Source organism: Microcaecilia unicolor, chromosome 1 (genome assembly GCF_901765095.1).
Source record: "Microcaecilia unicolor chromosome 1, aMicUni1.1, whole genome shotgun sequence".
Lineage (NCBI taxonomy): Eukaryota > Metazoa > Chordata > Amphibia > Gymnophiona > Siphonopidae > Microcaecilia > Microcaecilia unicolor.
Window position 1 is genome coordinate 47,372,972 of NC_044031.1, and position 26,655 is coordinate 47,399,626.

The following is a 26,655-nucleotide window of genomic DNA, read 5'->3' on the forward strand; positions in this document are numbered from 1 at the left end:
GTAGCAACAGAAATGCACACAGCAAGCGAGGCCGTAGTGACATGGCTGTGTCGAGTCGACCTGTTATAATAAACATTATACTTTTTTCAAATATACGTCTCCCTTATTGATTGGAAAGAGCCTATCTTCCCCCACTCTTCTCTTTTTTTCTTCTGTGCAAACCTCAGACATGGAAAAGCATTTGGTCAGTCGTAGCACCGCATCAAGGACTGCAGTCGGTTGCGAGCTTTACACCTAGCAGTATATGTGCATGCTGAAATGCAGTAGTTAACAATACCGTGTGACCTGCACTGTGCTTTGGCTATAACGTGTTGTGGTGTGGAGTTTTATGCTTTGTTTTGCTGTGATGTGTTGTTCTATTTGATTATTCCTCTCATCTTTCTTTTCCTAGGAACCCCCCAGAAATGAAGTGGAAGCTGTCGACTGCCGAGACCTATTCCAGAAGAAGACTGAAGCTGGTCCCCAATTATAATTTTGACCCTCACACTGAGGCTAGTGCCCTCCGTGATAACTTGGGTAAGAGCACGGGCAGGCTGAAGGCCTGCATTTCGTTGGTAGTCTATTACACTTTGTTCTGATTCCCTCACTCACCATTTCATACCCTTAACTCCTCTGTAATGTCAACCCTGTCCTACTTCCTCAAGAATTAGAAGCTAACAGTCCATTCAAGGCTATGAAAAGTAACCAATGTATTGAGCTGAGAGTACGTTGGTTTTAGGACGAATAATGTTTAGGGGTTTGTGATACCCTATTGATTTCCTTTTTCTTTTGTATTAGGAAATTAGATTTAGTCACCTCCCATGATGTGGGCTTGTTGGTTTACTTCATTTTGGTTTCATTTTCTTATTAATTTGATATTTCAGGGGTTGTTTTTTCTTTTTTCAGGCATAATTAAGCTTTGTTATCAAGGTAACTAATGTAGCAAGATTCAAAAGAGATTTGGACAAGTTCCTGGAGAGAAATTCCAAGAAAAATGATTAGCCATGTAAACTTGGGAGAGCCATTGTTCATCCCTGGAAATTTGAGAAACTGGATCTACTTTTGGGATCTGAATACATGTGACCCAGGCTGGTTAAGGTCAGACAGGATGCTGGGCTCAATGTTCTGACTCAGTTTGGCTTTTCATTGTTCTTCTGTTAGGTAAATGCAGGATCCAAGGGCATAAAAGAATATTGAACGTAGACATACAGGGCCTGAGGGTATAATAAAATTGTATTTACAGGTCCCACTTACATAGAAGGGTACTCTATATTTAGAAATATGTGCATAGCAGCAGGAAGTGACGTCACTGACCTTAATGGCAGCTCGGAGTTGAAGTTCTGACATCACAGACATAAAAACCTAAGCACTTCTAAAATTAGAAGCTGCTCTCAGACGAGATAAAGATGCTGCCATACAGTGACAGCAACTGGCCTCCAGATCTGATGGTGCCTAAGAGGAAAAAATATACTTCTACGGTTTTGTTTATAAGAACATATAAAGACTCCATCTAGCCCAGTATCCTGCTTCCAACAGTGGCCAGACCAGATCACAAGTTCCTAGTAGAGTCCCAAAAAGTGGCAAGATTATATGCAATTTAACCTCAGGGATGAGAAGGAGCTTTCTCTAAGTCTTCCTTAATAATGGTTTATGGACTTTTCCTCCAGGAGTTTGTCCAAACCTTTCTTAAACCCAGCTATGCTAACTGCTTTTACCACATCCTCTGGCATTCAGTTCCAGAACTTAACTATACGTTGAGTGAAAAAAACATACATTTTCTGCTGTTTGTTAGGACATGCTACTATGTAATTTCATAGAATGTCCCCTAGTCTTTGTATCTTTTAAAAGAATAAACAATCGGTTCGCATTTACCCATTCCACTCAGGATTTTATAAACCTCTATTATAACTCCCTTCAGCCCTCTCTGCCCCAAGCTGAAGACCCATAAACTCTTTAGCCTTTCTCATCCCTTTAATCGTTTTGGTTGCCCTTCTCTGTACCTTTTCCAGTTCCACTATAACTTCTTGGAGTAGCCTAGTGCTTAGTGCAGCAGACTTTGATCCTGGGGAACTGAGTTCAATTCCCACTGCAACTCCTTGTGACTGTGGGCAAGTCATTTACATAGTAACATAGTAGATGACGGCAGAAAAAGACCTGCACGGTCCATCCAGTCTGCCCAACAAGATAACTCATATTTGCTGCTTTTTGTGTATACCCTACTTTGATTTGTACCTGTGCTCTTCAGGGCACAGACCGTATAAGTCTGCCCAGCACTATCCCCACCTCCCAACCACCAGCCCCTCCTCCCAACCACCGGCTCTAGCACAGACCGTATAAGTCTGCCCAGCACTATCCTCACTTCCCAACCACCAGCCCTGCCTCCCAACCACCGGCTCTGGCACAGACCGTACAAGTCTGTCCAGCACTACCCCCGCCTCCCAACCACCAGTCCCGCTTCCCACCATCGGCTCTGGCACAGACCGTATAAGTCTACCCAGCACTATCCCCACCTCCCAACCACCAGCCCCACCTCCCGATCTTGAACCCTCCACTGCCCCAGGTACAAAATAAGTACCTGAATATATGTAAACCACTTTGAATGTAGTTGCAAAATACCACAGAAAGGCGGTATATCAAGTCCCATTTCCCTTTCCCCTTTCCCTTCTTTTGAGATGAGCACATGGCCAGGAAAGGCAAAAACGTGGTGCAAACTCATGTTTGTGCAGATGAAGAGGCAGCGGAAAACCCATGCACTGAGCAGTTAAGCCCTAGGGATCAGATGGGATGTTTGAACCAAGAGATAAAGCAGTGTATGTTTGACATTTGACAGGTTACATTAGAAGTGAAATGCAAGTTATCAGGTGTACTATCTGAACTGAAGTTGGACCTCACACAGATAGGAGTTCGGCTGCACAACGTGGATGAGTGCATTGATGAACACAGTGACGTCATTACAGAAATCCACCTGCATGTTAAGTCCTTGGAGAAAGAATACAGAGCAATGCAGCAAAATGACAGACTCAGAGAACCAATCCAGGAGGCAGAATATTTGCTGAAGGGGAGTATTGGAACTCCATGGAGTACAATGATTGCCTGGCAGTGGTTATAATGCTCAGCAAGTCGATACTGTCCTGAGCAAAGAATTGAGCAAGTGATTTTCAAGTTAAGATTGAGCCCATCGCTCACTGGGTCTCCTAGATGAAATCAGCCAAAAGATACAATATCATGCTGTCCCAAAATTAGTGTCAAAGATAAAATCCTTACTCTAACTAGGAAACAAGGCATGTTGGTAGTATGGGCATAAAGTTGAAGTATTTCCTGTCCTGGCTCCAACTACCTTGCAACATAGAAGGGAATTCCAAGAGTACATAAGTATTGCCATACTGGGAAAGACCAAAGGTCCATCAAGCCCAGCATCCTGTTTCCAACAGCAGCCAATCCAGGTCAGAAATAACTGGCAAGATCCCAAAAAGAGTACAAAACATTTTATGCTGCTTAATCCAAAAATAGTGGATTTTCCCCAAGTTCAATTTAATAATGGTCTATGGACTTTTCCTTTAGGAAGCTGTCCAAACCTTTTTTTAAACTCTACTAAGCTAACCGCCTTAACCACATTTTCTAGCAACGAATTCCAGAGTTGAATTACATGTTGAATGAAGAAAACGTTTCTCCGATTCATTTTAAATTTACTACTTGTAGCTTCATCGCATGTCCCCTAGTCCTAGTATTTTTGGAAAGTGTAAGCAGACGCTTCACATCTATCCGTTGCACTCCACTCATTATTTTATAGACATCTATCATATCTCCCCTCGGCCATCTTTTCTCCAAGCTGAAGAGCCCCAGCCGCTGTAGCCTTTACTCATAGGGAAGTTGTCCCATCCCCTTTATCATTTTTGTTGCCCTTCTCTGCACCTTTTCTGCGGTGAACAGAATTGAACACAATATTTGTTCTGCAGGGTGAGCTGGCTCCGGTAAACAAGGCAAGCATGGCAGGAGGGCGCCACAAGCCATGCTTACCCCATTTACCTCACCTCCCACCACTGCCCTTGTTTGCCTGCGCCACCCTGGGGGGGGGGGGGTTAAATCGCTTATATTACCTCCTTCCGGCTGCGTCACTGAAAGCGGTGACCTGTAAGTTGCAAGCAAACATATTCGATACAGATTGACCTTCCCTTTTGGCTCAGCTATCATGGTCCGAGAGTAGAGGAGCAAAGGTAGACATGACCTTTGTCCAGGAAACCGATCTGAAGGTGTAGGTTGAAAATTTTACTGTGCCATAGGGACTAATCGCTATTGCTTTGTGCATCTTTGCATCTAATAGAGTAGTTCCTTGTAAAAGTGGAGTGGCTATACTGTTTTTGCACAGCATCCAAGTGCAAATGCTAGTGGTAAATAAGGACCATCAAGGGTGGGCTCTTGAGGATAGGATTAATGTGCTGTTCTAGGCATAAGAACATAAGTGTTGCCATATTGGGACTATTATGAACCACTGGGATGGCACACGCCCTCCTGCAGTATATCAAATAAAGGAAACTTGACCAGCTCACCTTTATCCACATGTTTATTCACTCCTTCAAAGAAATGTAGTAGACTGGTTAGGCAAGATTTCCCTTGACTAAATCCATGTTGGTTTTGTCTCATTAATCCATGCATATTGTAAAGTGGATCCTCTTTCCTCCTGGGTTGCAGCTCTTCCAAGAAAAAACCCAAACAAAAAAAACACACTCCTGTATGACTCCCCTTTGTCTCAAAAAACAAATATAAGGAAGCTTTTTATTGAATAGGAGGAACGTCCCCCCCTTCTCCCAATTGCTTCTCCAAAACAACAAACACTGCTAAACCGTGCAGGCTTCAACCGCTGCTTTCTCTCCCGGTCCCCTGGAGAGTAGCAGGAAAAAGAAAAAAAAACACCCAGCGCAATTCAGCCCTGGTTTCCAAACACAGTTCAATTTTTAGCCAAGCTTCAAAAACATAGCTCAGTCCAGCTAGGCTTTCAAAACACAAGTCAATCTTAGCCAGGCTTTCAAAACACAGTTCAGTTCTAGCCAAGCCTTCCAAAACACAGCTCAGTTTAGCCAGGCTTTCAAAACACAGTTCAATTTTAGCCAAGCTTCAAAAACATAGCTCAGTCCAGCTAGGCTTTCAAAACACAGTTCAATTTTAGCCAGGCTTTCAAAAACACAGTTCAGTTCTAGCCAAGCTTTCAAAAACACAGCTCCGTTTAGCCAGGCTTTCAAAACACACAATAATGGCTTTGCGTGGGCTCAAAGCCTAGGGTCCCACCCTCTTGGTCAGTCATACTCCTACCTGACCTCCTCCCGCTTGACCCGGCTTGGCCCCGCTACTTCCTTGGCTTTCGCTGAGCCAGAGCTGAAAAGTCCATCGGCTCCTCCAGGGTGTTCTCCGGTTCAGTCAACTCCATAGGGCAAGGCTCACTCTCCTCCTCTCTCTCCTCAGGAGCCCAATCCATATTCTCTTCACCCCGCCCTTCTCCCAGCTGCTCACCCTCTCTTTCATTAAAGCTCTTTGGTGTCTCTTCTTTCTCCACCCACCTGTTCCACCAGGTTGGAGAATCAGCCTTATTCCTTCCCCTGCGGCCCTCCTCTGGAGACTCCTGGGAATGCACATAGTTTCTCTTATCCCCGGTCTCCCTTGGGGCATGCTGGGAGTTGTAGTTCTTTATTTCTAGTTTTTTCCTGGGGAATGCCTGCCTATACCGGGGGGTATTCTGGCCTAACCCAGGGTTCCTTTGGGGCCTTTCCTACATACTCTTTACAATATGTATATGCTCTGTAATTTTGTTCTTTAATAGTCTCTACCATTTTGCCTGGCAGCGACGTCAGGCTCACTGTTCTATCATTTCCAAGATCATCTCTGGAACCCTTTTTAGTACAAATCTTTTTTGAGATAGAAAGGAATAAACAACTACTACAACAGCGAAGTCCAAGCACCTTCCCTCCCAATTTAAACAAAGTTAGTAGAATGTCCGTGTTCTTATAATCTCCCACCAAAGACAACCCAAGACTCAACCCTACCACCCCCCCCCCCCCCTGTTTAATGACGCTCAAAATTAAGTATAAATAGGGCCAAATGTTCAAATCATTTAATACCACGCTTCGTGCTTGATGTGATAGGTTTTGGTCCTAAATGTTAATGAATCTCCTCTTCCATTTCAGTGTTGCACCTGCATTTCTAGCTTCCAGCAGCATCAATGAATGAAACTCATTCTTCCAATTCCAGTAACTTGGTGGTTTATCTTGCAACCAATATTGCATTAAACATTTATGCCCCACCACACATGCCTTGTGAAACAATAGACGTCTCCCAGGCCAAAGATCCCACAGCAAGATGTTTTTCCAAAGAAAATACCCAGGGGAGAAAGTGGAATTAAGGTACCCAGAAGTCTACTCTAGACCAGAACTGGTGAACCTGCGGACATAGCCACAGATAATGAGAAAGAGTGCCCTCAGGATTACCATACTTTATATATGTTGCAGAAACAATACTCCCATAATTGGATTTGAAATATGCATTCTTTCCAAGTCAATCTTATACCCACCCTAGGAATAAGTTTCAGTGCCTGATTAATATCAGCAGAAATCAATCTCATACTAGGTTCCTCATTCCACTTAGTAGCTAATATCTCATGTGTTTTGGGTGGCATTATACCCAACAAGGCCTTGTGCAACTGTGACACTGACATCTCAGTAGATTCTGCTTCTTTGACTTAGTGGAAACCCCCCCATGGAGAAGGAGCCTCTATTCAAAATAGAAAAATAACTGGCCAGTTGCATATACCCAAAGGTATCTGTGATCTGTACTGCAGGGTTCTGTGAAAGAAAGGGCATTATCCTCCCATCCTCCTGTTAAAACTGTGCAATAATATGAAGTCCCTGATCCATCCACTGCCTGAAGACCTCATTTGTCATACCCGGAATAAAATCTAAGTTACCATCTATAGAGAGAAAATCTATAACCTCTGGAACCCTTTCTAAAAATTGGCATTACATTGAGTACCCTACAACCTTCCGGTACCATGTGCTGGATTTTAAAGATAAGTTACATATTACTAACAACAGCTCTGCAAGTTCATTTTTCAATTCTATCAGAACTCTCGGATGTATACCATCTGGTCCAGGCAATTTGCTACTCTTCAGTGATGTATGAATTGTATTTTCTTTGAAATTATGATTATGAATTGTACTTTATAAAATGTGTTTTAAAAATTTGATGACAGTTGCGTAGGACAGCTTTGAGGATTGATAAGGTAGGATTATGTGTAATTGGTAGACAGAGATATTTACATACCTCCAATTATAAATGCACAGGAGGCATGCCTCCTTCAATAGAAAGGAGGCTCTAGACGGGATCGTAAAATGAGAATGAAAGGAGCTCCTCTTGAGTAATGTAACAAAATATTTCGTATATATAAGCAACAAATCAATCTTTGAAAGAGCAGATGTTAAATATACCAAACTTCAAAATCTTCTGCTCCAAAAATTGAGAGAAAACATCACTACAAATCTTGCTACAGCTATACAAATAAGCCTCAGCTACCCCACGAAAGTCATAGACTTTTACATTATACAACAACCCTAAAGGGTTAGCTCTCATCGGCTTATGTAGTTCTGCAAAAACAGTAGCGGGAAACAACTTCTAAAAAAAAAACAAGAGAAAAAAGCACTACTGAAAAAAGCAGCTGCCTACAGCTTAAACATTACTCAATAAACAGTGCAATTTTAGTTTGTAACATTAAAAAAAAAAACTTCAGCAAGATTTGTAGTGGTGTTTTCTCTCTCTTAAGTATTTCTTTACAGAGAGGGTGATGGATTCTTAGAACTACTTCCGTGTGGAGGTAGCAAAGATGAGGAAGGTATCTGAATTCAAGAAAGCACGGGAATAAGCACCATGGGTGTCTGAGGGAGAAGGGATCATAGAGCTGAGCATGTGTTGTGGATGTGCAGACAAGGTGGGCCGTATGGCCTTTATCAGCTGTCATATTCTCTGCTTCTGTGAACCATGGAAGAACCAGTCACTGCATGCAGTACACATGGCTTGCACAGCAATATGAGAGATGAGATAATAGCTTTGTTTCTTTTTGTCATGCGAGGTGTTGGTCTTTATCTCTTTCAGGTGCAGAGTACATGCAGAACTTGGAGAATTCTCTCCCACTGACTGTAGCCAAAGAAGCAAAAGTCAGTGAGCTGGAGGATGATCAACTTGGTGACGAGGATCTCCTGTTCCTCGATAGCCTTAACCAGTAAGACACCTCCTGTCTGTGACCATCCTGTAGTCTTATTTCTTGTCTCTGTTGGTCTTCTGATATATTTCAAAGTGGCAGATCTGGTAGTCGGTGTATATTACAGGTGAATATCATGAGTGTTTGATCATCTTCATTTCAAATACTGAAGTTCACGTGTTGAGAACATAAGGAAAGCTATGCGGACTTAGACCAAGGTTTACTGACCACAACATCCTGTCTCTGGCAGTGGCTGGTTTAGGTCACAAGTACCTGGAACATCTCAAAAAATACATCTATTTCTGATAACTCATTTCCAGGGATGAACAATGGCTCTCCCATGTCATTTTTATGGACTTGTCCTCCAAGACCTTGTCCAGACCTCTTTCAGATTTCACTATGTTGGTAATCTTACCCGAATTCTCTGACAACAAATTCCTCAGCTTGTTTTATTTCATTAAATTGATTGGTTGATTTAGTTACACTTATAGACTGTATGTAAAGATCCCACTCTAATCAGTGGGCAAAACATTAAAAAATTTGCAACATAAAACATGAGGACGTTCTTGAGGCCAATTTAGGAGTCTCGTCAGGATCACTCTTTATTAGTAGAAATCACAAACCAAACATTTGTCTTCAACATTGGTTTCATGGAATATCCTCTTTCTTTTGTGTTAGAAAGGTTAAACAACTGTTTTCTTGTCAGCCCTCCAGACTGGTCCAGCTGCTGACACGTGGGTTATGCCTGCCTACCAGCAGATGGAGACTGAGAACACAATTTTCAAGGCCTGCATAATAGCCTTCTGCCTTCTCTCAGCCAGGCAGTATGTTCTCAGTCCACAGCAGATGGTAGTCGAGCAGCCTGTGCAATCTGCAACCAGTCCAGTAGGCCTGTAGGAGGCTTTTCTGTTCAGTGACTTTTGGGGGAAGCTTCATGCTTGGCACTTCCTATTGCCATCAAACACACAAAAAAAGGGGGGGAGGATTAAGCATTCCTGCTTGTTATCTCCTTTGGAGACCTGCTTGTGGGGAAGTGGGCTGCAGGGGCCACCGTGACCCCCCTGGGGTGCAAACCGGGTCCCTGCCCTAAGGCCCCTGACTTCTGGGAGAATTTTGGTGCCTCGGTCCCATCTTCTGTTGGGTGCCTTGAGAGCCTGCGTGTGCATTGCAGCAACTGTTTAAGAAAAAAAAAATTCAACCGAGCGGAAAGAGAGTATAGAAACAGTTGCCTCTTGGGCTCTCCGGGAGCCGTAAGTACATAAGTATTGCCATACTGGGACAGACCAAAGGTCCATCAAGCCCAGTCTCCTGTTTCCAACAATGTCCAATCCAGGTCACAAGTACCTGGCAAAATCTCAAAAAAGTACAATACATTTTATGATGCTTATCCCAGAAATAGCAGTGGATTTTCCCCAAGTCCATTTTAATAATGGTCTATGGACTTTTCCTTTATGATGCCATCCAAACCTTTTTTAAACCCCACTAAGGTAACTACTTTTACTACATTCTCTGATAATGAATTCCAGAGTTTAATTACACGTTGAGTGAAGAAACATTTTCACCGATTCATTTTCAGTTTACTATTTTGTAGCTTCATTGCGTGCCCCCTAGTTCTAGTATTTTTGGAAAGAGTAAACAAGCAATTTATGTCTTCCCGTTCCACTCCACTCATTATTTTATAGACCTCCATCATATCTCCCCTCAGCTGTCTTTCTGCAAGCTGACGAGCCCTAGCAGCTTCAGCCTTTCCTCATAGGGAAGTCATCTCATCCCCTTTATCATTTTCGTTGCCCTTTTCTGTACCTTTTCTAATTCCACTATATCTTTTTTAAGATGCAGTGACCAGAATTTGAATACAATATTCAAGGTGTGCTCGCACCATGGAGCGATACAAAGGCATTATAGCATCTTCATTTTTGTTTTCCATTTCTTTCCTAATAATACCTAACATTCTATTTGCTTTGTTAGCCAGTGCTACCAGGGGTATAGCCAGACAACAGTTGTTAGGTGGGTCTAGGCAAGAAGTGGGTGGGCAGCAAGCATTCCCCACCCCCCACTCCCACCACCACCAAAAAAATATCCCCGCTGGTGGGAAAACCCTTCTTTCCACCTTGGCCGTCTGCAGCAGGCATGCGCTGAAAACTGAGCATGCGCAGATGCTGGTATCGTGAAGAGTAGCATTTTCGTTACCATCAGGGGGGTCTTCAACTGGTGGAGCTTGGGATCCCCACCTGCTACCATTAAACGTGTGCTGCTGTTGGGTGAGTCTGAGCCCTAAGGGGGTGGGCCCTATGCCACCAACCTCCGCACACTAAACAGAGGGTTTCAGCATATCATCAACGATGACACCTAGATCCCTTTCCTGGTCGGTGACTCCTAATGTGGAACCTTGCATTACTTAGCTATAATTCGGGTTCCTCTTTCCTACATGTATCACTTTAAACTTGCTCACATTAAACGTCATCTTCCATTTGGATTCCTAGTCTCGTAAGGTCCTCTTGTAATTTTTCACAATCCATTTGCGATTTAACAACTTTGAATAACTTTGTGTCATCAGCAAATTTAATTGAATGGATTGTCCGCTGATGTTTTTACTTTTTAGAATGGATGTTTTTAGCTTGCTGTGCTTTTCTGTCAAACAAATGGAGTTCTTATATGTTATGTTATTTTAAATTTTGATATTTTACTGTTTAAGATGTAAACCGTTCTGGTTTGTGTATGCAATAAGAAACGGTATAGAAAATAAATAAATGATTAACGATAATTGCCTCACTAGTTACTCCCATTCATTTATAAATATGTTCAAAAGCAGTGGTCCCTGCACAGACCTCTGGGGAACCCCACTATCTACCCTTCTCCTTTGAGAATACTGACCATTTAACCCTACTTTTTGTATTCTAACCTGTTTTTAGTCCACAATAGGACACTACCTTCTATCCCATGACTTTCCAGTTTCCTCTGGAGTCTTTTGAGGTACTTTGTCAAATGCCTTTTGAAAATCCAGACACACAATATCGACTGGATCACCTTTATCCACATGTTTGTTCACCCCTTCAAAGAAATGTAAGATATTTGTGAGGCAAGAGTTCCTTTTACTAAATCCATGTTGGCTTTGTCTCATTAATCCATGCTTTTGAATATGCGCTGTAATTTTGTTCTTTATAATAGTCTCTACCATTTTGCCCGGCACCAACGTCAGGCTCACTGGTCTATAATTTCCAGGATCTCTTCTGGAGCATTTTTTTAAAATTTGCATTACATTGGCCACCTTCCAATCTTCCGGTTCCTTGCTTGATTTTAAAGATTTATTTATTGCACTTGTATCCCACATTTTCCCACCTATTTGCAGGCTCAATGTGGCTTACAAAGACCTGTTATGGCATCGCCATACCAGGGTAAAGAATACAACTGGTGTTACAAAGAAGTCAAGGAAAACAAGAGGATCTGGTCAAGCAGTTGTAGAAAGAAACATTCTGAATAAAGGTGGATAGGTGTTGTGTTATAGATAGATTACATATTACTAACAATCGTTCCACAAATTCATTTTTCAATTCTATCAGTACTCTGGGATGAATACCATCTGGTCCAGGAGATTTGCTACTCTTCAGTTTGTCAAATTGCACCATTACATCCTCCAGGTTTATAGAGATTTCATTCAGTTTCTCCAACTCATCAGCTTTGAATACCATTTCTGGCACTGGTATCTCTCCCAAATCTTCTTTGGTGAAGACCGAAGCAAAGAATTCATTTATCTCTCTGCTATGGCTTTGTCTTCTCTGATTGCCCCTTTTACCCCTCGGTCATCTAGCGGTCCAACCCATTCTTTTGTTGGTTTCTTGCTTTTAATATACCTAAAAAAAAGTTACTATGTGTTTTTGCCTCCAACGCGATCTTTTTTTCAAAGTCCCTCTTTGCCTTCCTTATCAGCGCTTTGCATTTGACTTGACATTCCTTATGCTGTTTCTTATTATTTTCTGTCGGTTCCTTCTTCCATTTTCTGAAGGATTTTCTTGTAGCTCTAATAGCTTTCTTCACTTCACTTTTAAAGCATGCTGGCTGTCATTTTAATCTTCCTTTCTCCTTTTTTAATACACAGAATATATTTAGACTGGGCTTCCAGGATGGTATTTTTGAACAGCATCCATGCCTGATGTAAATGTTTGACCTTCACAGCTGCTCCTCTAATTTTGTTTTCACCGTTCTTATTTTATCATAGTCTCCTTTTTGAAAGTTAAATGCTAATGTATTGGATTTCCTATGTGTACTTATTCTAAAGCTGATATGAAATCTGATCATATTATGATCACTGTTATCAATCGACCCCAGCACTATTACCTCGTACACCAGATCATGTGCTCCACTGAGGACTAGGTCTAGAATTTTTCCTCCTCTTTTTGGCTCCTGTACCAGCTGCTCCATAAAGCAGTCCTTGATTTCGTCAAGGAATTTTACCTCCCTATCATGCCCTGATGTTATGTTTACCCAGTCAATATCACAGTAATTGAAATCACCCATTATTATTATTGTGTTGCCCAGTTTGTTAGCCTTCCTAATTTCTGATAACCTTTCTACGTCTGTCTATATTTATCCTGGCCAGGTGGACGGTAATACACTCCTTTCACTATCCTTTTCCCCTTTACACATGGAATTTCAGTCCACAGGGATTCCAAGATGCGCCTTTGGGTGTGGTGGAATTCCTCTGTCAGTTTGCTGGGGCAGTTTGATCTGGGTGGCTTTCTATAAGTCGCAACAGCGTTCCCACAGAGAGAACAGTCGCAAGCGGATTCTGGTTTTTCTGCTTTGGTAGTCATGTACTGGCTGGGTGAGAGAAGGCACTAGTCTATTATGTAGGTCTTGGAAATTGTGTCAGTCTCCATCTGCTGGTAGGTGAGCATAACCCATTCGTCAGCAGCTGGGCCTAAAGAAAAGAAAATTAGCAGGTAAGACCTCATTTCTTCTTCTTGTTTACCTCACAAAGGGGTCTTTTACTAAGGTGCGCTAATGGACTTACAGCACTCTAACAATTAGCGTGTACTAAATGCTAAGAAGGAATCAGCCACTCAAAAGTGGAGGAACACTCAATCCCTATTAGCATCATCAAAGGAAGTTCAAAGAGTAGGGTAAGCTTGCTCTTCCAAAAAAAAGCCAAGGGAGATGCTTATTCAAAACTATATGGTCTTTATTGAAAATTATCTAACGACTCGACACGACTGCTGTGTTTCGGAGCCCAAAGCACCTGTGTCAGGAGTCTTATGGTGTAGGTACCAATTCCAAGACCAAATTCAAACAAAGACAGACTACGTTTGTCCAAAATATAGAGCAAACATATGCCTTGCTTTGAATTTGGTCATGGAATTGTTACTTATACCATTAGACTCCTGATGCGGGCACTTTGGGTGCCGAAACATGGCAGTCGTGTCGAGTCATTTGATGATTTTCAATAAAGACCATATATTTTTGAATAAGCATCTCCCTTGTTTTTTTGTGGAAGAGCCAGCTTACCCTACTCTTTGAACTTCCTAAATGCTAAGAAGCCCATGGGAATAAAATGGGCTTCTTAGCATTTAGCATGCTAAATCCATTAGCGTACCTTAGTAAAAGGAGCCCAAAGTACTTAAGGGAAATTTAAGAATGGCACAAGATTGCAAAATGTGAAGATGATCAAACACTTTGGAACACATACAACAGGGATTAATAAGGATAATGGCTCTCGCATAGTTGTACCTTCGATCAGCTGTGATTTCTCTCAAGAAATCCCTTTCCTGATCTGTAATGGTATATGCCTCAACCTCATGCCTAACTGACTCTGTACTATTTAAACCCTGTGTATTAGTGCTGTCTTTTCACTGATGAAAGGAGCTAAACTCTCAAAAACTAGTCACAGGCATGTTGAGTTAGTCCAGCTAAAAAAGTCTCACTGCTTTAATTGTAACCACAGATCTGGCTGTTTTTGTTAAGTGTTGTATTATGGTTTATTATACTTGATTGATTGATTGCATTTGTATCCCACTTTTTCCCACCTCTTTGTAGGCTCAATGTAGCTTACAATACATCATGAATGGTGGAAATATATAAGAAAATAGACATTTAGTATTACAGAAGGATCTTGGGTAACATTATAATGATAAAACGTGGAGGAGTGGCCTAGTGGTTAAGGTGGTGGACTCTGGTCCTGGGGAACTGAGTTTGATTCCCACTTCAGGCACAGGCAGCTCCTTGTGACTCTGGGTAAGTCACTTAACCCTCCGTTGCCCCAAGTACAAATAAGTACCTGTATATGTAAGCTGCATTGAGCCTGCCATGAGTGGGAAAGCGCGGGGTACAAAATGTAACAACAACAAAAAAAAAAGTAGTATAACAAGCAGATGTTATAAGACAATATTGAGTACTAGTCAGTATAATAGGGTTGGAGGATGATCTCAAAATGAAAAGTGTTTGGTATGTTATTCTACTTCTTTACATATTAATGTTGTATGTTTGTATACTATTTTCAATAACAAACAAGTTCCATAAACAGGTTTGAGCCTAATTGTAACCCCAGAAAGGCAGTATATCAAATCCCATCCCTTTTCCCTTAAAAAAAAAATAAAAACTTATTTGTACACCCTTTATTATTTTAAAAACTTATAACCCGCTTTAAACCTAAGCGGCTACCATAAAAACGTGCATAAAAATCCAAACAGAATGTAAAACAATTAAGACAAATGCTCTGCTACAATCATCCACTATTGTTACCTAAGTACCACCAGGAAGCAGTAAGAAATGCCTAAAAAAACAAGAGTCTTTAGCAATTTCTTAAAGTGCAAAACATTTGAACATAGACGCAGGTAACCAGGTAAATCATTCCACATCACAGGCCCCGCTATCAAAAACGCTGAAGCCCTCGTCACAGCATAATGGGCTGTCACCAACAAATCCAAGGCTAACCACATTGCAGAGTCAGATCTTAAACCTCTACTGGAAGAAGAACTTAACAACAGATTGAAAGTACCATGGTACCCTAGCATGCACAGTGATGAATAATGGACAAAATTATTTATTGTATTCTGAATCTTATAGGCAACCAGTGCAGCTGTTTTAATACCGGTATAATGTGTCCTCATGTAATGTGTCCCCACTTAGAAACTTCCGCCACCACCCTTGCAGCAGCGTTCTGTACAATTTGTAGCACCTTAACCCTACCACTCAACATCTCTCTATATAAAAAGCAACACCAACGTTCTATGAAGCCTCCAGCCGGAAGTGTGAAGGGGGCGAGATATCCGGTTTCCCTATGAGTGTCTGCCCCGCCCTCTCTGTAACACAGTCAGTGAAGGAAAACAGCAGAGCACGAAATCAAATCGCTGGCTCTGTAACAGTGAAGGACTCAGAGGGGGGAGGGGAGACAGGGCAGAGAGCAGGGACACACACACACTCCCACATGCACACAGAAGAAAACATTGCTAGCCCCCGTTTCATTTGCATCAGAAACGGGGCTTTTTTACTGAAGGACTCAGAGGGGGGAGGGGAGAGAGGGCAGAGGGCAGGGACACACACACACTCCCACATGCACACAGAAGAAAACATTGCTAGCCCCCGTTTCATTTGCATCAGAAACGGGGCTTTTTAGAGCACGAAATCAAATCGCTGGCTCTGTAACACTGAAGGACTCAGAGGGGGGAGGGGAGAGAGGCCAGAGGGCAGAGACACACACACTCCCACATGCACACAGAAGAAAACATTGCTAGCCCCCGTTTCATTTGCATCAGAAACGGGGCTTTTTTACTAGTACCTAAATAAAGAGAGTTACAGTAGTCCATTTTTGTTAGCACCATACTTTGTACAACACTCTTAAAGTCATTCAGAGTCAACATCGGCTTCAATCGATATAACAGATGCAACTGATGAAACGACGCTTGAATCATATTCATAGTTTGTGTCTGCATTGTAAGTTGAGCATCCAACATCACCCCCAACAGCTTTATCTCCTTTTTCACAGGAACATCCATTTCTCCCACCCGTGTAGTCTGGGGCTGCTGTTATCTCTGTGTATTCAATTGGAGTAACATAGCAAACACAGCACTTCACTAATATAGCAATGGCCATGTTGTACCAGGTTTTACCTCTCTTTGGTGGCTGGAGTCAAGGTCTATCCAATCATTAGTCAGAACTAGGCAGTTGCCTATGGCTGCAGCTTCTGGGGGACAACCACAAATAGCAGGAGTCAAAGCAGAATAGGTCTTCACAAAACTGAAAGAACAGGAAGTATTATTTTATCAGCAGGAAGGTGGGTAGTTTTCAAATAGCCCTTTTACCCAAATTATTCTGGGAGGGATAGTGTTGGGGTGATCATGACTGTTGGGGGGCAGTTAACTGGAGAGGGTGCAAGACTGAAGGCACCTAATACCCTTGCACAGTTCTTGGCTGGGAGTGAACTGGATATGGAACTTGTGATCACCACGTAGGTTTTTGAATTCAGGCTATCTCAAAAGATTTCAGCCAGGAAGATTGTGCAGAGGTAATGTGGGATCTTAGCTGAACAGACCAGGGGAACCGCTGAGGGCTCCGCGTACTCACAAAGCTGCTGTGTGGAAATCTTGTTTCTGAAGGGTGGAGCCCAAAGAGCCAAACCAGAAGGAGAAGCTAGTGATTTCCGAGGACTGTGAACTCATCACGATCGTGGCTGTGGTACCCGGACGCCTGGAGATCACCACCCAGCATATCTACTTCTATGACTGCAGCAGCGAGAAAGAGGAAACAGAGGAAGGTAACACTTGGCCATGGTGATTTCATTGTATTCTTCATGCCGTCCGTATCACCTATATGTGACATTGATGAGGTCTAGACATGGTAGATCAAGGTTTACCTGATAATTAGATTGACAGAATGAGTGTCTCTATATTATTTTATTTGTATGGTCATGGCAAGAAGGTATCTGAAGTGGCTTTTAAATATGTTTTTTGATTTATATTACTTTAATTTTTGTAGTGATGGTATTTTGCAGTGTGTCAGATATATTATTGGTCTTATATTATGCACTGCGTATGTAATGATGTAAGCCACCAAGAATAGTAGATTGAATGGCGTATACATTTTCAAAATCAATAAATGGGTTTTGGCATAAGAGGATGTTACTTACAGAGGAGTGTTTTCGATATGACGTCTAAGTCCAATTTTAGACGTTTTGAAAAAAACGTCCAAAATCTGAATAAAAAAGAAGTTCATTTTCCCAAAAGAAAAACGTCTATCTTTTGTTTTCAAAAATACTGTTTCTAACAAGGTTTTGTGCTTTGGACGTTTTGTTTTTTTGCTCCATTTTCAACAAAAAAGCGTCCAAGTGAAAAACATACAAAATCAAGCCATTGGGATGTAGGAGGGGCCAGCATTTTTAGTAGACTGGTCTCCCAGACATCCCAGGAGATAAATATGGGCACCCTACTGGACTTCAAAAACATGCTTGCATGTACACATCTCACTGCAGCTCCCTGATCTTGTCTGCTCAGCCCCCCCCCCCCCAAACCCACTGCCCACAGCTGTACACAATAGCCCTTATGGGTGAAGGGAGCACCGACATGTGGGTACAGTGGGTTTCTGGTGAGTTTTGGAAGGCTCACCGTTTTCACCACAAATGCAACAGGTAAAGGGAGATAGGAACCAGAGTCCTCCACTCCATGGTGCACTGCACTGACCACTACAATGCTCCAGGGACTTGCATGCTGCTCTAATAGACCTGGCTGTAACATCTGAGGCTTCCATACAGGCTGCTAAATCATATTTCTATTCACATTTGTGGGGGGGTGAGAAGGGGGTCAGTGACCACCGGGGGGGGGTACTGGGGAGTCACCCCTGATTCTCTCCAGTGGTCATCTGGTCATTTAGGGCAACCTTTTGTGCCTTATTCGTTATAAACCTTCCTCCCAAAACATTTATTCCATCCTTATTAAATTAAATAACTGCAAAATTTTATAATAACACTTAGCTTTCAGTAGTAGCTTGATAGTAGATAATAGTTAATTATTTGTGGTAATAACCGACCGACATGCTTGTTTCGCAGAGTTATGATGGCGTGTTTAGTATTAAATCGACCCTGACGCAGCAACTGCGAAACATGCGTGTTGGTCGGTTATTACCACAAATAATTATCTATTATCAAACTACTACTGAAAGCTAAGTGTTTTGATGGCGTGTTTAATACTAAATCGACCCTGACGCAGCAACTGCGAAACATGCGTGTTGGTCGGTTATTACCACAAATAATTAACTATTATCTACTATCAAGCTACTACTGAAAGCTAAGTGCTATTATAAAATTTTGCAGTTATTTAATTTAATAAGGATGGAATAAATGTTTTTGGAGGAAGGTTGAGTGGACCGATGAGGAGCCAATGGCACAAAGCCGCATTGAGCCTGCCATGAGTGGGATAGCGCGGGGTACAAATGTAACAAAAAAAAGAATTAAGAGTGGGGAGCATTCGGGTCTCTCGACAAATGAAACACTGCCATAGTACTCATTGAGTTACTGAGGTCCTTTAATTACTTTAGTGAAAACAATGAACCGGAAGGTTAAGTGAATTTCTGAAGTGGACTGAAGCTGTTAATAATATAAGGAAAATGTCCAAATATGAAAATGGAAGAATGTATGGCGCTGGGCAATTGTTAATTTGATTATTCGTTATAAAACCAGGTCTAGCTCAAAACATCTTAGTTTTAGTCCTGGACGGTTTTGTTTTGTTCCATTATGGCTGAAAAACGTTCAAGTGTTAGGAACGCCCAGATCCCGCCTTTATCGTGTCCTGACACGCCCCCTTGTGATTTGAACGCACTTCTGACAGACGTCATAGAAAAATGTCTAAAACTTGGTTTTGAAAATAACAATTTGGACGTTTTTGAGAGAAAAATGTCCAAATGTAGATTTATGCCACTTTTCGGACGTTTTTCTCTTTTGAAAATGAGCTCTGTATTCTTCTCTGCAGACTGTGAAAGTTTTCATTGTACTCGTTTAGGAATAGCCCAAAGATTAACTTATGGAGTTAATTCGTACGTTCAGGGCCGTGCCTAGGGTCTCCAGCGCCCCCCTGCAATTGGCCCCGCGCCGCCCCCCCCCCCCCCCCGAAAACGATCGCTACACTACCCGCCCTCTTCTCCCCAGATTCTTTTCTTTTTGTTTAAATTTACCTCTGTCCGGCGGCAGCATAGCGTTAGTGAGAAGGAGGCGGCGCACCCCCGCCCCGACGTGTCAGTCTTCCCTTCGACAGTTCCCGCCTTCTTCTGACGTCATTTCTGATGTCAGAAGAAGGCGGGAACTGAGCGAAGGGAAGACTGACACATCGGGGCGGGGGAGCGCCGCCTCCTTCTCACTAACGCTACGCTGCCGCCGGACAGAGGTAAATTTAAACAAAAAAAAAAGGAAAAGGATCTGGGGAGAAGAGGGCAAGGTAAGCATGGTGCGGCCGGGCGCCCCCCCAGAGGATGGTACCCTCCTGGCATGCTTACCTCGCTTACCGTGTTGGCACGGCCCTGCGTACGTTGGCGCAACAAAATGAATCACAGTTTTCAGAGAGACAAGAGCTGGAAAGCAGTGAGTGAACTTATTTTCAGACCAGAGCCTGTCTGCCCTCTAAGTTCAGGATGGGGCTTTGTGTTGAAACTGAAAAAGAAGACGAGGCGGAAGGGCAGTTTGCGGAGCCATTCCAGTGGGTAAAACCGGGTTGTACAAATTGGCTCCTAGAAAAAAGCCTGCTTCTATATGTATTTAGTACAGGCTTTCCTGGGTAGCGATGCAAGAACGCTTGTGTTTTGTTTTGGTTTTTTTTAATTTAAAAATGTATGCGTGTTGTTTTGGTCAGTAAAAGTACCCTTGGGAAAAGGAGGTTCAGCTATCTGCAGGTGCTTTGTCCGTGGCGATTTTCAAAGAGAGCACCTGTATACCGTCTGTTTGAAAACTGATGCAAACTCTACATGAAAAAAAAGTACTGACAGACTTGGCTGGTGCGAACCCTGTGTATAAAAAGTACTGATGGCTTTGCTGCTATACATATCATCAGATGCTGTGGGTTAGATGAACGCTTTATGTTACAAACATGAAAAAGGCCTCAAATCGCCAGTGGTGCTTCAGTGCTTTCACACATAAACTTAGGGCCCTGTTTACTAAGGTGCGCTAGCGTTTTTAATGCGCACTAATACTAGACGCCCATATGAGTGTCTCTAGCATTAGCGTGTGCTAAAAAAGCTAGCACGCCTTCAGCGCAGCTTAGTAAACAGGGCCCTTAGTCACCACTAAGATTTGCAATCATCACTGGCCAAAAAAACACTTCTTTTATACACAATCACTTTATTATATATAACATCTTCCTATAAAAAACAGTTTTATAATGCACAGTACATATGATCAAAACTTCAAGCACACCACCAGTATACGATAAGTGTGCTTGAAGTTTTGATCATGTGTACTATGCATTATAAAACTGCTTTTTATTGGTAAGAAAAAAAATCACTAAAGGGAAAGATGTTATATAAAATAAAGTGACTGTGTGTAAAAGAAGGTTTTTTTTGGCCAGTGATGATTACAAGTCTCAGTAGTGACTAAGGGGCCCTTTTACTAAGCTGCGTAAACGTCTATGCGAACCCAGTGTGCGCCAAAATGGAGTTACTACACAGCTGCCACATGCCTCTTGTGGTAATTTCATTTTTGCCACGCGTCCGATATGCGCAGCCGAAAAATCATTTTTATTTTCTGCCGTGCGTATCGGACGCGCGCCAAGTGGCATTTGTCACGCATAGGTCATTACCGCCTGGTTACTACATGAGATTTTACCGCTGGCGGTAAGGTCTCAGACCCAAAATGGACACGCGGCAATTTTCATTTTGCCACACGTCCATTTTTGTCAAAACATTTTTTGAAAAAAAGGTCTTTTTTACACGTGCGCTGAAAAATGATTCTGCTCGTGCCCAAAACCCGCGCCTATATTACTGCAGGCCATTTTTCAGCGCACCTTAGCAATAGGACCCCTAAGTTTATGTGTGAAAGCACTGAAGCACCACTGGCGACTTATGAGGCCTTTTCCCTCCATTTTCCTTGTTTGTAACATATTGTGTTCATCTAACCCACAATATTTGTTGATATGAAATGATTTTCTTATAAGGTTGTGGAGTGTTCTTTTTTTCTTGTGCATACAGAATGACTGTGGTCCCTTTAACCTCATGCTGCTTTCCTTCACCCGTCCCAGGGATTGGTTATGACTTCAAGCGGTCCCTTTCTCAGCTGCGGGAAGTCCATCTGCGCCGCTATAATCTCCGCAGGTCGGCGTTGGAGTTCTTTTTCATTGATCAAGGAAACTACTTCATCAACTTCAAGAAAAAGGTTAGTAAACCTCTTTCTCTGCCTTTTCATGCTGCCTTTATCCTTTCATTCTCTCTTCCAAGCATCATAAGTGTGCCACCCATCAGGGCATTCATCCCAGAGGTGGCTTCATTTATGGGATACTGTTTGGATGGCAGACACATAATATAAATGCATACTATTTCAGTTTTACACTGATTGCAACTAATGATTTGGCACCTTGTAAGTCAGGGTATGCAGGGCAAAAATTTTCATTTTTGTTAGTTTTCTGCATCATTTATGAGATTGTTGGGGTTTTTTTCATGTTTTACGTTTTAAATTTTTTAAATTTTGTTCATTTTTTTAACTTTTAAAATGTTTTTATTTTCAGGGCAATGTCTTCAATGCTGCACCTTTTGCTGAAATAGTGCATAATATTGCAGATACAGGGAAAACATTAAATTTTAGGGGTTTTCCTGTTGTTCTGGGTTTAAAATGACATGATAAACTATTTAAAGATATCCAAACAATAGACATAAATGTGATGTGATGTGCTGTGCTTTATATTGGAAAGAGGAAAAGCCTCAAATGCCAAGGGGATACTCCGTTGTTGATTTATCTTTCAACCTTAGGGAACCCCCCTTTCATTCATCATAGGCTCAAAAACCTCCTTGATGTTAAATGTATAGACCTTGAACCATACTCTATTAATCTTAAAGGTTCTAAGGTTCACTTATCTCTCCAGCCGCGCAGTCGCGTTTCACCGACTTCGGCCCAAGTTTCGATGTCTGCCTCAGGGTCCATGGTGCCCGATGACTGTCTGAAAGATATAAAGCACAGCACATCACATAGTAACATAGTAGATGACGGCAGAAAAAGACCTGCACGGTCCATCCAGTCTGCCCAACAAGATAAACTCATATGTGTATACCTTACCTTGATTTGTATCTGCCATTTTCAGGGCACAGACCATAGAAGTCTGCCCAGCACTAGCCCCGCCTCCCAACTGCCAGCCCCACCTCCCACCACCAGCTCTGCCACCCAATCTCGGCTAAGCTTCTTATTGTCTTACTTTTGCTTAATCTTTAGCTTAATCCTTAATCTTTTTATCGATATGCAGAGTAGACAGCAAAGCAATATGAAATACAAGGGTAAATAAAAATACATTTATGTCTATTGTTTGGATATCTTTAAATAGTTTATCCTAGGCTGATATTCGGTGACATTCCAAGAGCTCTGATTTGTTATTTAGATCATGTCATTTTAAGATCATAGTAGATGACGGCAGAAAAAGACCTGCACGGTCCATCTAGTCTGCGTTGGGCAGACTAGATGGACCGTGCAGGTCTTTTTCTGCCGTCATCTACTATGATCTTAAAATGGACATGAAACAGCTTAAGAAATGTCATTGACAGTTCCCATTCATTTCAAACGAATGCACATCCCTACTAGTAAGCAGAGCACAGCTGCAGGAAACATTGTAGAAATTCATTACAGATCTCTCACTGTTGCTCAGCATGCCATGGCTGCTCCAAGATAAGTGTTTCTCAAGCCATTTGTATTAAAAACCGACCACCCTAGAATCTGAGAGCAGATAAAGTACTCTAGGCCTATCCGCTCGTCCCGTTTTCCCAAACTGTTGCAACAATGCAGATTATGTTCGGTCTCCACAGATGGTTTCTCTGATTTCTTATTGTCCCTGCTCTATCCATCTGTCTTGTATTTTAGGTCAGGAACAAAGTTTACTCTTGTGTCCTCAGCCTGCACCCTCCAAACCAGTTCTCCTATGGCAGTCGTTCTCCTCAGGAGCTACTGAAAGTGTCAGGGTTGACTCAGGTATTGTAATCACATGTTTTGCTATCAAATATTTTTATACTGTGTGAATAAAGCTGAATGCAGCAGAAATACAAATTGAGTGCATGGAAAACCCCACCAGTGACTGTATAAATGCCTTTAAATATTGAGCTCCTAAGTAATTAGTACAGTAATAAGAAAAAGGTAGAGTGAATGTTCAGAATAAGAAGTCACTCGCGCTGCCAGGAATGTTGCTTCTCACAGGTCTCCCACTTAGCCATCTCTTTCCTCTTCAATCCATTAAAAATTCTGCAGCACAACTTATATTCCACTAGTGTCACTATGCTCATATTAGCCCTCTCCTCAAGTCACTTCATTGGCTCCCTATCCGTTTCCACATACAGTTCAAACTCCTCATATTGACTTGCAAGTGCAGCTCCTCAGTACTTCTCCACTCTTATCTCTCCCTACACTTCCCTCTGGGAACGCCGTTCACTAGGTGAATCTCTCTTATCTGCACCCTTTTCCTCCACTGCTAACTCCAGACTCCATTCCTTTTTTCTTGCTGCATCATATGCCTGGAATAGACTTCTTGAACCGGTACGTCAAGCTCCATCTCTGGCCATCTTCAAATCTAGGCTAAAAGCCCACCTTTTTGATGCTGCTTTTAACTCCTAACCCTTACTCATTCAGCACCCATGTAATTCCCTTATCCCTTATTTGTCCTGTTTGTCAGTCCTAATTAGATTGTAAGCTTTGTTGAGCAGGGACTGTCTCTTCATGTCCAGTGTACAGCGCTGCATACGTTTAGTAGCGCTATAGAAATGATAAGTAGTAGTAGTAGAATGAGCTTGTGGCCTTGAACAAATCCCAAATGTATAACTGTTGCGCTGTGAGTCTCTGGATGAAGGGGGCTATGTAATTCCTATTTATTTCTTCATGTTCAATTGTGAAACGCTGCGTACGACTGGTAGCGCTATAGAAATGATTTATAGTAGTAGTAGTAGTAGTTATTAAGTTCCATTTATTGCCTGCCTTCCAAACTGTTGCTCAAAGTGAGATACAACATAAAGAATAAATGTAAAGAATAAAAACATATAGCAAATCACATGACATAAAGCAAAAAAAACCTTCTTTCTCATCCTTACCAGTCCAGTCCAGAAAAGTGTTAGATACATTCTGCCAGCAGATGGAGACAAAGAGAACTTTTGCAAGCTCATTCTCCTCTCCTGTATGACTAGTGCTGCAGAGCTTCTTGCCAGTATTCTCTCTCTCTAGCAGATGCCTTGAGAAGGACTTGGAAGACCAGAGGGACAAAGGGTTGTGGCTCTGTTTTCTTCACTGGCCCTAGGTCAAGCTGGTGGGGCTTCTGGGCAGTAAAGGCCACACTAAAGAGGAAACTGGCTGGCAAGCTGTGAAAAAATATTTATTTATTACAATTTATAGACCGCAAATCTACAATTCTAAGCGGTTTACAATAATACATACATATTATGCATATATTCTAGAACACTCACATACATAATCTTAAACATATTATATTAAGAAAACAATATAATTCTTCAATCCCTGTATATTATTAAATATTCAGTTAACTCTGTTACAATACATCGTCAACGTTTCAGTTAGTTCTACTGAAATGCACATTGAAACAAGTAAGTTTTTAAAGCCTTTTAAATTGGTCCAGTTTTGTTACTGACACTCTATAAACTAGGCCTAATGATGTGAAAGATTGAAGACCTGTACTCTTCTAAACAAATAACCCAAAAAGAAGACACATCTAATATATTCTATGAGACCGATCTCAATGCCCTGGTTGATGTGTGTAGATGAAAAGATGTTGAGATTACAGGAGGCATTACATCTATTAAAGTTTAAATACAAACAATTAAATTTTATATCTAATTCTAAATATAAAATCAGAGGAAGGTTTGACAACTGCATAAAGTTGTTTAAAAACAGAGAAAATAATAAAATACTCAGTAGGTTTTATAACATGACCATCACTCATAGGAAACAAATAATCTTCATTAACTAGTCATCAGTCACATGTTGTACACTTTTGACCATAGGATTCCCCTTCAGCAGTCTCCATTTAATAAAAATGTTCTAAGCAACTTTCTAAAATCTAGAACATTCCACAACTCACCTTTATCAACCAGGGCCTGTTCTGCAGTTCTTAGTGTCTCCTGGTATGTTCTGTCCACGTGTCAGACAGTACCAAGTCATTCTGTGTCAACTGCACCTGTTCCATCCTCACCTTCTCTTTTCTCTTTCAGAAATGGATCTGGAGAGAGATCTCCAACTTTGAGTACCTGATGCAGCTGAATACCATTGCGGGCCGGACATACAATGACCTTTCTCAGTATCCGGTGGTAAGCCTGCAGGGATATGTGCACAACTGAGGTTCCACAGGGCAATGCTGTGTTTCATGTGCTGATGGGCCGCCCATGGTGAAGGTGGGGACAAAGTAAGAGGCATGGAAGTAACACAGTGCTAAATCAAACAAACCAGCCAAATCCCACTTCTAATTTATTATTTCAGTCCTGAGGCCATGTGGCAGGGCTTGAAGATTTTTCAAGTTCTTCTGCTGAGCACCCTTCACCATGGGCAACAAAGGAATTACCTGGGTAAATCTCTGTGAATGAAAGCTGCCCTGCCATTAGCAACTAAAGCTGTGCATACGATTGTACAGTCCATGAGAAAAAAAGAAGTATTCCTGGAGATGGAGAGAGTTTGGGAGAGAAAAGACTTGTAAATCCACAGATATAAAATATCCACATAAGTTTTTTTCATGTTGTTGGGTTTTGGGTTCGCATGTATGCTGTAGTGTGCTGCTTTAGCTTTCTTTATGTTATGGTTGTATTTTCTTATGGCTTTCTTCCATATGGTTTTGTTTATGTCTGTTTTGTTTTTGGTGCATTTTCTTTCTGGTTTCCTGCAGAGGGTTTTCATTTGTAGTGGTTCATCATTGAACCAGGGCCGTGGTTGTTTCTTGTTTTCTTTTTGAGTGGTGCTGTTTTATTCTGCGTATTTTCGCTTACTTCATCCCATTTACTTATGAAGTGGGTGTTGGGTGATATGTTTCTTTGGGTCATTCAGCTCTGTCGTCCAGAAGGTATGGTTGTCCTTCTTTCCTCTGGTTGTGATTGTGTGTGAGGTTCTTGGTTCTCTGTTCTTGCCATTCTCGTTCCATTAGATAGTAAATGTGAGTTTTTTAGGGTCTGACCATGGTACCTTTTCCCAGTTGTGATTTTCTAGTAGGTTGTTGTTATTGGCTGTGTGCTAGTAAGTCTAATAGGTGACCTTTGTGTGGGGTGAGGTGGCTTGTGTTGTTTTGAAGTTC

General features: G+C 41.8%; 1 protein-coding gene across 2 annotated transcripts in view; it reads left to right on the plus strand.

Moving 5' to 3' along the window:
* The window catches only part of NBEAL2 (neurobeachin like 2), a 492,927-nt gene that overhangs the window by 410,035 nt on the left and 56,237 nt on the right, over positions 1-26,655 (plus strand). For both annotated transcript variants that reach the window (XM_030196875.1, XM_030196883.1), the window contains 6 exons: positions 392-516; positions 8,113-8,239; positions 16,807-16,964; positions 21,424-21,557; positions 23,244-23,351; positions 25,589-25,684. In XM_030196875.1, coding sequence (XP_030052735.1) covers positions 392-516; positions 8,113-8,239; positions 16,807-16,964; positions 21,424-21,557; positions 23,244-23,351; positions 25,589-25,684 — 748 coding nt within the window. The remainder of the gene's footprint in view (positions 1-391; positions 517-8,112; positions 8,240-16,806; positions 16,965-21,423; positions 21,558-23,243; positions 23,352-25,588; positions 25,685-26,655) is intronic.